Raw genomic sequence first — 14,413 nt, 5'->3', positions numbered from 1 at the left:
TCCATTATACTGTATAGCTTTAGGTATAGTTTCAAGCACATAGGGCATGAGAGGAAACTAAAATTGCTAGAAATGCAGCTTTAGGCAAACTACAACTTACAAATAGTTTAAATAATAATAAATATTTATATAAAATATACATTTACACAGAAAGTTAACCCCTACAAAGTATGACAGCGCAAGATGTTGTGAAGATTATGCACTAGATTATGAAAAATTGAAAGCAGAGATCCTGTAGCACCCGGGTATGACAGACCCGCTGAGGGTTCAGTGGGTACACAGTTAAGCTAGCAAACAAAGGGTCTCCCTGCTCCCAAATGTATGACTTGACCAACCTGGTTAAATAGCAGCTGCAGCCCGAGGTTATTACAGAGCCACACATTTTGAAGAGGGTCACCTAGGACAAGTTCTTAAGAGCTCTACCTGCAGAGCTGTGAAGGTAAATGAGCCAAGCCTTCAACTGATGTAGCTAGCATTACCCCCTTGGACATATCTAAAGCTTCAAGGTACCCAACAATCATGGGGCTGTCTCCCTTAGCAAGCAGTTCAAAAAAAGCTTTACAACCTGTAAAGTCACAAAAGGGAGGCACTGAGGTGAAAGTGGTTGGAGGATCAACTCCTATTGGAAGGCCCCGCTTGAAAAGTCCTGGCAGAACACATGGGCGTACCCAGTGTTGGTGGTGTCATATTGCCGCCGAGTGCCCTCTGCCCAAGCGCCTATGGAGTGTGGCCTAGTTTGATGGCTGTCTTCATTTGTGTGTCCAGGTCTGGTCACTTATATCGACACTCCAAACTTTGGGGTAAAGATAAGTGAGAAATGTATGCATGCCCTCCTAGACTTCGGGAGCCTGGTTAACTTGATCTATACTCTGCTCATAGACCCTGAACGACTGACCTAGCTCCAGCTAGGATGTGTAAAACGTGTGTAAAACGTGACTAAGAATTATCCCACAGCACTGGTCACAGAATTGTCCATACTCTGCTCGAAGACACTGAACAACTGACTCAAAGCCAGGTAGGAGTAGGGTGTGTAAACATTGACTGTAAGAAGTCATCTACAGAGTTGGTAATTAGAAACCAGTCATGGAACGGTTTGCCACAAAGTAGTTGTGTCCCCATTACTGTTGCACAGTGTAATACTAAGAAGATACTTTCCACTGTTCTGGGTTCTAGGAAGTGGGGCGGAAAAGGCCCCTAAATCTGAAAATATAGTACCCATTGAGTGAACATCTTACCCATTTGAACCTAACTCTGATGCTAGTAACGTAGGGGTTAGAAAATAGGAAGATAACCCACCTAAAGGGATGTACTCCTCAGGAATCAGTCAAACAAACTTAGTAAAAATGTATAACAGTTTATTATTTTTTTATTTATCTTGGCCAGACCCTCCAGTAACTGATTTGTGTCCAATAAGGTATAGACAAATTAGCAGGACACTTGCATAATATTTTAACTTATGTGTTTGTATTGTTATTTAATACATTGTTATACATTTTTACCAAGTTTGGCTGATTCCCAAACAGTACATCCCTATGGGGGTTATCTTCTTATTTTCTATACATTTGGGTTTAATACCACTTGGGAATTATTCTGATTAGATATTTGAAGCATTAGTAAACTTTGGGAGCTTTGACCACTTTGGTTCACCCTATATGGGGATGTAGGAGTTACCACAGAAGAAAGTGTATAATTTTCCCAGCAAGATATAATTAAAAACATGACATTATCACAAGCCAAGGTTTGGGTTAAGCCTTATATCACAGCAGCCCGCAGACAGGCAGTAGCCGAAGAGGTACAGAAAATGTTAGACCCTGGGGTAATTGGAGACCAAGACGGAATTGTATAGTCCAATAGCCCTGGCTGCAAAGCCTGATGGTTCTGAAACAACTTCAGAAAAATGAATGGGGTTATCAAGGTTCGACTCCTACTCCATTTCATGGAAAGGGTTGATGAGCTTTAGAGGCTGGGTCAGGTGATATTCATTACCAACCCTGACTACTAGGGAATATTGCCAGGTACTGCCAACATAGAAGGCAAATGAAGAGACAAAATTTGCTACCGGACAGGGTTCTTTCCAGTATGTTTGGATGATTTTTTAAGGGACCGTAATATACAGGGGGACAGGTACTCCTAGAATGAGATCCTAATAGGTTGGACTTGATGGACTAATGTCTTTATTCAACCTCAAATACTATGTAACTATGTAACTATGTCTGAATGCCCTTTGGCCTGCAGGGAGCTACTGTTCAGTGAATGATGGATGAGAATCCATCGACACATTGCAGCAGAATACTTAGCCAATGTTATTTAGTGGTCTTTAACACTGAGAAAAAGTAATCGCAGGCAACACTGTAAGCAACCACTAACAGGCCCATAAAAACAACGACACACCCCAAAAGGGAACTATACACAGAATGGGCCAGGAAGTCAGAGAGCCATCTGAAGAACCTTGCAGCCGAAGCTAGCATTCACAGAGGCCTGAAGGTCCACCTGGTAAAAAGTGTAAACAGAGGACCAGATGGCAGCCTTACAGATTTGAGAAACTGAAGCATCAGGTACACATGAGCAGCCCAAACCACATTCATAAGAAGTTCAAAGGGTGGCTTTTGCAGTGCTGAGAGGACTAAGCTAAGGTCCCACAAGACACCAGAGTGAGTACGCGGGACAACGTTGGTGATCCCTGGCACAAAGGAAGGCCTCTAAGAAAAAAAAAAGTGAGAGGCAAGCGGCCTCTAGAAAAGATTCGCCAACACAGGTAGCGTTGATGGGAAGGAAAAATGAGGAGGTGCAAATAAACAACTTCTGTCTACTGATGTCAGAATGTCCTGAATCCTGGGAGTTGAGAAGACAGACAGGCATTTCTCTACTAGTAACATTTTAAAGGACATCCCTTCAAAATGAATAAAAAGAGGACTTGTTTCCAAATTAAGCAGGCTTGGAGGGCGAGGACTTACAATGGAACTGAAAACCCAGTTTGGATTTGGATCCCAAGGATTAGGAGGGATGAAAGGAACCCTTCTTGCAGGATTTTGCCACTGTAGGCTTGGACTTCATCTTCTTAAGGTAAGGAGGTGCCCTTGCCCCGCAGTTACTTCCATGATCAAGGTATCCAAGAATTCACCGAACAGGCGTTCCTCAGGAGAGAGCATTAATTGCTTCTTGCTTCAAAGGTGCTTCTTGCATGGAAGCTATGCAGACCAGCATTTTAGCCATGGGATCTTTTACACAAACTAACGGGAGACCCATCATGAAGATTTGTCTGTGGTTAGCCACCAGTCCATCTACACAATAGCACAAGGCCAAAGGAAAGAGTTCTAAACATTTTAAAGCAGTAGGGTCCTTCAATATGGACCCAGGGTCCTTAGCCACAGCCTGTGATAACACAGATCAGGTCTGACTTACCACCATGGTAGTATAAGCACCTTGCATAGCAGAACATGCAAGAGCAAATATTGGCTTAAAGGGGGTGTCTAACCTCGTTAACATGGTCCTTGAAACTGTACAACAGAGACAGCCCATTTTTTAAGGAATAAGTGCACTTTCCATCCTCTGATCTAACAGAGTCCCCCTCCCATTTTTACCGAGATCTGGCATCTGGGGCTTCCCATTTTCGTTAACATCCATGCCTACTTTCTCTGAAAGTGCACTTATTCTTGAAGGAAACCCTCTTCAATAGGGTATGGTAAGCAAACCGTTTAGGAGGCACAGAATTTCAGGATGACTCTAGTCACTGTACAACACACGCTGTAAAAGTGCAGGGTCATTTGGGCATGTTTGGACATTTTTAATGAACCTAGACTTGTGACCTTTGGCAAGGTCGACACAAGCAGCTCTAATTGTAAAAAATCATGCATCACGTCCACAAGGATAGGAATAGTGTCCTTGAGATTAGAAGACATGTCAGGAGACAGGTCCTCTTCCTGGTCTGAGTCAACTTAACTTATAAGCAGCTTCTTCTCCCTCAGTGAGGGCACAAGAGGCAGAGGAGGGTCAGATGGGGACTCTGAAGGGGAAGGAAAGAGGGCCTGCTTACACCCCCTACGGTCTAAGGAATTCAATAGCGTAGACATTTCCTCCACAAATTCCACCATTACAGCAGAAAACTCCTCTCTGGACTGCAGGGTAGACAAGGGAGTCCTGGAGGGTACCAAGGAGGGCCTTCAGGCTGGGAGTGAAGCATACAGCATGCAGAGCCAGTGTCTCCAGAGGGGATAGACCCCTCCCCAGAATCACTGTCAGGCTGTGAGGTCAGAGCCTGTTGCCCACGGCTCCTTGTGCCCATTATCCACCACTGGACTAAAGGTTTATTCACAGTACTTACTGCTGTGGAGGTGGAGAATGCCTAGTGTCCCAGAAGTGTAGGCAGCAGCAGTGACCTAGAACACAGGTTGACATAACAGAGATCTGGACATTTGTAAGCAAGAAACACAAAGTTGTAGAAGCAGCTGGAGCAGTGTGTATAGACAGCCCAGAGTGCACCAGGAAAGGAAAATGGCAGGTGCATTTACAGTAGGCTCGACAGGCTGCCTATGGACCATAGGAAAAGAAAAAAAAAAAGAAAAAAAGGAGGGGGAGGGAGTGTGCACTATGTGCACCCCATTCACACTAGAGTCCCAATGCTGACTGACAGAGGGAACAGGCAGAACTGGGTACAAGGATTTGCTGAGGAGAAACCCAAACCTGATAACTGCTGTTAGGTGCCACAGAGGCTCTGAGCAGCATTTAGGGAAACTTCCTAGAAGAGTCCACAGTAGAACGTGCAGAAAAGGATGTACTTCTCTCAGAACAGAAAGAAGGTATCCATCAGCTAAGGTCACTAGCAAAAAACTGAGGCAGGCTGAGAGAAGGAGAGGTTATACAGAGCTGTCATAACAGCTTTTCTTTCCCAGTGTAAAATCACCTGAAGGTAGCTGAATAACCCATCCGTTCAAGAAGAAACTCCCTGCATTCTGTGACTTACAATTAATAAAAAAAATGTTTGGAGACAGCAAGAGTGGGACGCTTCCACTTCTTAAAGAGGAAAGCATCAAAGAAGGAGAGGTAAGGAACAACTTTGTGTATTGCTTAGGCTTAAAAGTACCATACGGAACTTGGCTATCGTAAGGGGGAACATGGTGCATCTGCAAGCTTAAAGTGACATTAAACCCTCAGATTTTTTAACATAAAACAATACTGTAATGTGTGCCTTACTGTAATCCATGGTTGTTTCCCTTCTCTTTGCTGCTCTTCCTTTTAAATCTGTATGGAATGGCTACATGGTGTCTGTGTATAGGTTTGCAACCTGAGCCAGAACTACAGGAAGAGGCAGTCAGCTGCATAGGGAAGTTCTCCCACAGCATGAGAAGAGATACGGATTTAAAAGGAAGAGCAGCAAAGAGAAGGGAAACTACCATGGATTACAGTAAGGCGCACATTACAGTATTGTTTTATGTTAAAAAATCTGAGGGTTTAATGTCACTTTAAGCTCCTCCGGTGGCTCTACTGGGTGGAGGAGGGCCCCGACGCATGGTCTGTTCGATGTGAATCACAAAGCCATAGCCACCATAATGGCATTAAAAGAAGGAGGGGATCCCTGATGCTGCATAGTGGGGCCCAAGAAAGGAACTTTGCATTATTTGTAGAGTAGATACTCCTGTGCTGCTAAGGGATTCACTGTGGGGAAAGCAAGCCATTCACCCCATTGCTGATATTTTTGTTGTGTACCTAGCATCCTGGTGGAGCTATAACCCTACAGTTAGCATCTAGAGATCTTTGTTGCGTCCTTTAATGAGCGGAAAGAAAATTTAAATTGTCCCTTTGGTAAAGAGAGAAAAGTAATTCCATGTTGTGTTTTAACAGCTCTGTACGTACTTCATAGAGGGTAGATGGCGTAACACTACATCAACTGCATGGACAGGGTTGGTGCTTATTGGCTTGTCCAGTTCCAATGGCTCAGGGAGGGACCTTCCAGTCAGTACTTCATGCAGCACATGCCAGCTTATCCTAGAAACAAATTTGATGGAGACCTTAAAGGGACGATCTTTCCCTCCTTCTCCTGGTAATGTTACATCCAAATCCACCTAGCAAAAACACACACAAAAGAAAAATCTGTATAGGAGGAGATGACATAAGAGACACATAAGACGCATATCTTGTTAAAAGGAGTGTACATAACTACAGCTAAATAATAATAATGATGATGCACCCTTGGGTTTACCAATAGCTCTCAATTACTCCTTTGGCATATACAGAGTCTATTTCCTATAACTCTGCAAACAAACTGGGAAAAAGCCTCACAGATATTCAGTTTTTCTCGATATAAGGAGAATTTTTATTAAGGGCTTGTTCATACCAGCTGCGTTTTTTTTTTTTAAACACTTCCAAAATACAAGCACAGTAAATTCAATGCTTTCCAATCAGCCTAGCTCACACCATTGCGTTCAGTTCCAGTGCTTAAAAAAAAAAAAAAAAGCACAGCACATGCATGTCCTCGCAGTGAAACATGCCTGAACGCATGTAAACACACAAGGATGTTTTCATACTAGATCAAAATTATGGAGTAAAAAAGCAATGCAGCACATTAAAGACGCATCAAAAACATGTTACAAATGAGTATAAACGTGCATGCAGTAATGCACATGGAACGCGATGATTATGGTGTGAACAAGCCCTACAGAAAACTAAAAAAATAAATAAGGTTATTGCTGCAGCAGGCCAGCATGTGGCCACATGAAAAATGCACTGCTTACTTGGCAGAGGGGATCTTGGGGGGACTGATGCCCTGGCAGAGCTGGCCAGTCAGAATTGCTGCCTGAACAGTCTCCTGACATCAGCCCCGATTATCCTCTGTACAACATGATTGGCACTAGGCTGCTGCCGGACCTCACATTACAGAAAAAGGTATAGCCCCTTATTAGCAATTGTCTACACCTTTTATGCATAAATATTAAAACATTTTTTCATTTCAGATTTGTTTAACTATTAGTTTCACATTTAAAGAACTTTTTAGAGGACAGTAGGCAAAAATTTGACAAAAAGTAGGTTAAAAGAATAGAATGCAAATGTATGCTTAAACAATTTTTTTTTTTTTTTAATGAACTGAAAGGGGTACATATTTTACCGATAACCAGGAATTTATGACAGAGGGCCTCCAGCTTGGCAGCAGTATGTTTATGTTTTTCTCTTTCTACAACAGCTGCTCCTGGCCAACGCTAGAGGGACCTGAAGGAAAGACGAGAGACAGACTATCGCCTCTCTTCGTCCCTTCAGCTCCCTCTAATGATGACTGTGTGTAGATGCTGCAACAAGAGGATGATGTGGAAACACTGCTGCCAGGCTGCAGGAACTCCTGGTTATCAGCAAAACAGCTACCCCTACCAACGGACTTCTTTTACCAGGTTGCAGAAAGTGACAAGGCGAAGGTAACGCGCCTCCAGTCAAGAAAGCCATTAAAGATATTCACATGGTTCTCTTTTCCATCTTTTATTTAATAAAGTATAGCAGTTATATATTTATACAATGAAACTTGTTTGGTACAGCAAATGCCTGGAGTGGCTGTCGCAGAGCAATTCATCAGTTAACAAACAGCATGAGGTTTACAATAAAGCTGGACATATACCAGTAACATCGACGGAGCAGGATGGAAAATTTTCTAGGACAAATGAAAGTCTAACAGTGAATGTGGTTTTCGTGGAAACTCCATTGATTCCAAAATCAAACAAAATTTTGAATGACATTCTTAAAGTCTCCGGTGGCATTTATGAATGACAAGATGTTTAATCTATCAGTGTATGGCCAGCTTAACTAATGACAGCCTTTTTAGATAACTTTGGGTTATTTTAAGAGGCAGTACCGCAGTTTGTCCAATTAAGAGATCAGACTAAGATTTCTGAAAAGGGAAAAGTCGCAAAATCTATATGGTCTACTTTTCTGTGTGAAAGTGCTACTATGTATAGGTCCCACAGATATTTCAGATTTGTTAAACATATATGAGTCCAGTTATGGTAACGTGAGATACTACAGGAAAATAGGCCTACTCTATTCAAAGCTGAATTCTGGGCACAAGAGTTTCAATATGCATGTGTATCTGTAAACTCATCTGTAATCCCACAGCCATTACAAATAAACCTACTAAAGACAGTGAAAATTGGTTTATAAAGATTGACTTGCAAGGTAATGTAGCCAAGCACTTCAAGTAATAGAGACAGGTCATCCCAAGAGGCTACCTATGCACTGGGTGATCAGTCACCTCACTGCCCTTTTGTAGTTCTGTGTAGGCAGCATTGCTTGCAGTAAGCAACCCCTCCCAGGTGATACAGTCTGGCTTTTCTCTGGTCTTCTCACTCAGCTCAATGTATCAGAGTCCTGTGGCTTCTAGTTGCCTAGGAGCTTAGAAAGCTGCCATCAGCATTTAGAGAGAATGTAGTGGAGTGGCACTGGGATGCTGTAGTAGGGCAGCATTGTTGTCAGGTTCATAAAGTGCACTGAGAGAGGAGAATAAGGATTAATCTCAAAAAGGGAGGCAGATGTGCCTGTGCTGTAACATCGTAGAATGATACAAACATGTTACCATTTTGGATACAGATGTCTGAGTGATGACATGGAGTTCTCTCCATCACCACCTAGATAACCACCCACAGCACTGCCAAGTACACTCCTTGGTTCACACCAAACCTTAACATTGTATTCAGGGTGTGACACAATCTTTTCTCTAAAATAACAAGCAACTATGTACTTTGGGGATTCATAAGCATATAGTCTTAGGAAACATGTTCTCTGAACAGCAGTTTGAAAATACATTTCGCTCATACAGACTGCGGTTCTACAGACCAACAAAAAGCAGAGCCGTAAAGTATACATGTAGAACTTACCCCAGTAGATGCTACGGGCAGTGGATTGGCAGTATACAAGCTTCTTTTGCCATCATAAACTGGTCGACGGTCACCAAATATGGTGACTTTGAAATGCTGGACCATCGAGTCAACAACCTCCCTGGTGAAAAAGGTGGGGGGAAAAAAAAAAATCAATTGCGGTCTATCAAATATTCTGTCTTTGACACACTTGGTAAAATGAACATTCACTGGGCATAGTAAATAAATAAATAGTTGTTCATAAATCAACCAATTGAGGGCTATCACAAATTCTTATAGTTCTTAAATTTCTCACACACGGGTAATAAAGGTGAATGCAGGATATATACTAAGCTTCAATGGGCAAGTGCAGAATTCTTTTAACGTCAATTTGAGATCCTTCAGAATACATTGCAGGTCAAGTTGCATTGCAGTTGACCTGTTTCAGCAAATTTCGCAATCCCATAGATTTGTATGGGGTGAAAAGCCATTCTGAAGTGTACAAAAGAGCATCGACATTGACCCTAAGTGAACAGCTTCTACTCTTTTAGCAAGTGAACTCAAATGTTATCACCCAAGTCAGAACAACATCTCAGAAATATTTTCTTACAGTAGGAGTCTAACTGAGCATACAGCAAATGTTTTTGTTAACTTTTTTTTTATTATTAGAAAATAACCTTTACGCAAATGTAAAAGTAGATAAAAGGTTATAAATAGCTGGATAACTTGCAGAGGGAAAAAAAGCATTCACTATATGAAATTAAGGGCTTACAGTACAAATAAATGAGATTTACTGCTCAAGCAATAAACATTTTGTACTTTGTTAGAAGAAAATGGTCATAGACATACAGCATGTTGCAATTAACACACTAATTTGTTTACGATATCCCTGTGTCTAAGCAAAAACAACTTTGACTAATGATATATCTCCTCAGATAACATATAGGGGGATGGAAGGGTGGAGAGCCTTAAGCATGGGGAGGAGAGCAAGTCAAGACAACTACACCTATTATGCCCCCCATCCCTCCCATGTGATCCTGAAAAAAAGTCTGCGTGGGGAAGAATGGTTTTGAAATAACTGCACCTTTCTATAGACAAATATGCATGTAGCCCATGTGTGCTTGACCAAACACAAGCATCATTTCAAGAATTTAAGATCACAAAAAAATTATTTGGAATCACACAAATGAAAAACTGAGTACAATACTTATGTTGAGGAAGACCTCTATGTAGCAAACCATTTAAACAATTCGTACTGTCCAGTATTTTTGAGAAGTAAATTACACAAACAAAAACAAGTTGGAGGTCAATATAGGTTCTATCGGTGAAGGTTCATTTTCAGGGTTTCTAGAAGCAGACTTAGCAGAAGAATATGCTCTCTTAAAGCTTAAAAGAGAACTATGGGGTAAGTGTTTTTCCCCATAGTTCTCTTCAGGGTCACGGGAGGACATTTTCTAAACTCCTCCCGTGACCCAAAGCTCAGTATATAAGCGGGCTGTTGCTCGCTATATACGGAGAGCGTCGCAGCCGGGACAGATCCTGACAAATTATATAGTGGGAAAAGTCGTTTTCAGTTTCGGCCTGACAAATTCTGCTGCAGGAGGTGCGTTGTGGTGGATCCCAAATGCACCTCCCGGCTGCAATGTGATCGCCCCCACTGGAACGCGCGGTACTGCAATGCCCTGTGTTTGAGTGCAGTGCGATTCAAAAAAATGTGCATTACCATTTTATTCTGAAAAATACTTTGTCTGTAATGCTGCATTTGTGCATTTCATTTTAAATAAATGACGGTATTCATTTAAAAAAAAAATTTTTATCCGATTAATCGAAGTTAATAATCGGCTATGTAATCGATTATGAAAATAATCATTAGCTGCAGCCCTAGAACCAACCTTAGAAATAATTATTTTACAGAAAGACTAACTGATGTTTGAAACAGACTTCCAGCAGAGGTAGAAAGTTAGCCAGCAGTAAGGCCTCATTGCACACTACGTACCAAAACGCTGAGTTTAGGTGCGTTTGGAGTTCATTTCTAAAAGCACCTGGACTCATAATGTTTTTCTATGACTGAAAGCACCCCTAGGCGTCCAGCATCATCTAGGTGGCTTCAGTTTACCCAAAACAGAATTTACTGCGTTCCGGGTCCAACTAGCCCAATTTTACGCATGTAAACATATAAAATGCAACCAAGCCCAGCACAGAAAAAAAAATGATCTGGGAAGAATAAAGTTGTGTATACTTACCAGTGACCTTACTTAATGACCTAAATTGACCACTGACTGTCTTTTTGCAGTCGCTCTTCTAGTTCTATCACTTTTTCCAGCATGTCCACTTTATCTTTTTATTTATATGATAATACAAGTCTGACTGACCAGCTACCTTAGAAACATCCTTAAAGGGCAACTCTACTTTTGTTGAAAAAAAAAAATGAATCCCCTCTTGGTGATCTGTAATGCAAGCAATTTTAAGAAACTTTATTGCAGATTCAAAACCGTTTCTGTTCTGAAGAAAAAGTGGTTTGTTCCAGAAGTCCTTTCCAAACGGACTCCTGAATGGGAGTGGGTGGGTTTCATTATAATCAACTGGTGGACTAAAGGTGCCCATACACCTTACAACCATCACACGACTCTCATCCTGCGATGGTTGTAAGGTAATTAAAATCTCGTACGATCTGCCCATCTTGGACAGGCAGATCGTACTTGCATTCATCGCAAGCTCTCACCGCTGAGGTGAGGGCTTCCGATGATTTCAATGCTGAGCGGGCAGTGTGCGCTTGCGCACACCGGCCCGTGTGGCATTTGTCTCCCGAGAACGCCACTAACCCGCCGAAAATCGTACGATTCTCGGCGGGTTTTCAAGCGTGCTCAGGAGACAAAAGACGTGCGACCGTGCAGTAGAAACAGTCACACGCCTTCCATACACCTTGATATTATCGTACGATCGTGGGTTCAACCGCGATTATCATACGATAATCGGCAGGTGTATGGGAAACTTTAGAGCGGAGTATCTCACCAAAGAGGAGATTCCTTTTCAAACGGATGCCTAAAATTTTACACTTGTATCAGTACAGACTTCCAGGAAATTCAGGCAGTCGATCACTGAGGCAGAAAATGACATATCTGGGTTCACACTACACCATGTGTGCACAGAACGGCTCCAGGTCGCCATTTTATTTTTTTTATAGTTTTAGAACATTTCAGAAACTACAGTTTTAAGTGGAAAAGGTATTTCTTAATACAAATAAACAAAATGGCTTCTGCTGCAATTATATATGCTAAAATCATTTTTTTAAAGATTGTTTATAATTTTTATTTTTTTAAAGTGGAATTTCCCCATGCATTTGGCTGGATATAGCAGCTAATATTTTGAATGTTATAAGACCGACTTATTGCTCTCAAAATCACAGGATTAAGTCACTTATTGCTCATAAATTAATCTGCAGTCGGTATTTAAAGAAACCTTTTTAGTCCTTAGTTCACACTTGCGTAGTACATTCATATCATGAGTACCATTAAAATAATGGCAGCTAAACCCAAAATTGACTCCTAAATAAGGCATGTAAAAGATAGTCAAGGATTTCTTTAAAAAGAAAATGCTCCTAGTAGCCAGACTGTCCAATGAAATAGGAACTTGGTAAAATATTGTAACGAGTCCCGGCGGGGAAGTGTCACTCCGACCCGCCCCTCTGCGCGGACGGCCGCTCTGCGTTCCACGGTGGAACGCGGAGGTCGCTCGACTTCCTGATTGTGAGGCGAGTGGCTTGCGTTCCACGGTGGAACGCTGAAGCCGCTCGTTCCGGCCGACGGCTCCTCCTGCTTCCTGGGGGTATTTAAAGGCTCAGCTGAGGCAACATGGCGTTCCACAATTGGGTTCAGAAGCGCCTGTTGCCTCCTGAAGCCTAGGACCCATCTCCCCTGGACTGCCAGAGCTGGATCGCTGCCTTCCCAGCCACAGGAATCAATGCATCCTTCACTTGTCCAAAACAGCAAGTATTACTCCTGTTGGAGCCCTGAATCTCTGCTACTGTTAAGCAGCCTCTCTAAAGTGATAGACTGTCTAGAGGATTACTATACTTGTCTGTTGGGATTATCACACTACTCAAAATACCTGTGTATCCGTGACCTTAGTTTTTCATTTGACTATCCGTATCCTGGCATCAAGTTAAGAGGGAGATAGTCTAACAGTGATGGAGTAATGCAGATTCCCAGGTACAGGATGGAATTTTGGGTTGGGATAAAGGAGAGCTCCTGAGACAGAGGAGCCGGCAAGGGGTCTAGGGGGAGCAATGAAGATTTATCCCAATTAATCGCCAAACCAGAGTATTTTGCAAACTCCGACAGACGTTGCATCACACTACGTAAGGAGGGGCCCGTATCTGCTAGGAACAGTAGGGTATCATCGGCATATAGTGCAATTTTCTCCTCAGTAGTGTCCCGTCTAAAGCCGACTATATCCTCGGATTGTCGAATAAGGGCGGCCAGAGGCTCTATAGCCAGTGCAAATAGTAATGGGGATGACTATCCGTATCCTAGTTGTCATTGATTTATAGAGACTGCAAGCTATGAAGCAATAGCCATACCTCTCTTCCTCTTTTTGTTACAAGGCTATGATGCAAGAATCTCAGACTCCCCGCTAAAGATTGGGAGCGACGCCTGAGATTCACGCCTGAGAAGCCTTCTCCTCATACCTACCTAACTATATACCTTCCGCAGCTGAGATCCAATCAGTTACACGCAACAACAGGCATGACAAATATAGTTCTATGTCACACATGGGACCATTACCAAACCATTAGCTCTTACCTGTTAACTCTGCGAGGACATTTGTCTGGTTTAATGTCCACCTCATAGAGGTAGACGTCAATCTTTGGGATTTCCACTTGAAAGCAATTGGCCAGGAGCTTGATGGGCTTTCCCATGGTGCCATAGCCAGGCCGTCTGGGCACCATAAAAACGGGCTGTGCCCCCACGGGTCCTGCAACAAATAAGAAAGAGGTTAACCACTAACCAACATGTTTAAATATACAAGCAATCAGATGATTTCACTAAATTACTCCCTTAAGATTGACAAACATAAGAATAGGTTGCTAGCTTTGAGAACAGGTACCAGCTGTTGGGCACATTAAAAGTATGTTAATGTAGCAATGTTATGAGGTCTGTAACCATTAGTTTGATTTAATTCATCCCACATTGTTAAGGCGCCATACACCATATGTTTCTGACCTCACAAATATAAAAAGAGTAGCTAAAACCCCAAACTTTTTTTTTTCAGCGAGCACCACTGATTGGGCATTATTTCTGCCTGTGGCCATTAAGAACATTTTCATTATACAATGAGAAAGCAGGTGGGTAGGGTATAGATTCCTGGAAAAGTTGAGGCCCCTAATGACAGGGTGATTGATATCAGAGGAGCACAGACGGGGATTTCCTAACTAATAATCACACAGCACAAGGCACCTTATCCAAGCCAGATTGTTTCTAGTTTTTCAAAGATTAACCAGGTGCATCCTATTAGCATTTGCCTAATTTTTGGATTAAAAAAAAATAGTAAGAAATAGTAAAGAAACATATATATATATTATATAT

General features: G+C 42.1%; 1 protein-coding gene across 1 annotated transcript in view; it reads right to left on the bottom strand.

The window, feature by feature from the left end:
* Positions 1-14,413, bottom strand: part of LOC108804732 (protein argonaute-3) — an 80,632-nt gene that overhangs the window by 41,297 nt on the left and 24,922 nt on the right. Inside the window, exons 2-4 of the mRNA XM_018576598.1 lie at positions 13,631-13,802; positions 8,850-8,970; positions 5,851-6,059 (exon numbers count right to left, since the gene is read on the bottom strand). Of these exons, the coding sequence (XP_018432100.1) occupies positions 5,851-6,059; positions 8,850-8,970; positions 13,631-13,802 (502 nt within the window). The remainder of the gene's footprint in view (positions 1-5,850; positions 6,060-8,849; positions 8,971-13,630; positions 13,803-14,413) is intronic.

Source organism: Nanorana parkeri, unplaced genomic scaffold (assembly GCF_000935625.1).
Source record: "Nanorana parkeri isolate BGI_ZX_2015 unplaced genomic scaffold, ASM93562v1 scaffold70, whole genome shotgun sequence".
Lineage (NCBI taxonomy): Eukaryota > Metazoa > Chordata > Amphibia > Anura > Dicroglossidae > Nanorana > Nanorana parkeri.
The sequence above is the reverse complement of the archived record's forward strand: the minus strand, read 5'-3'. Positions and strand labels throughout refer to the sequence as shown.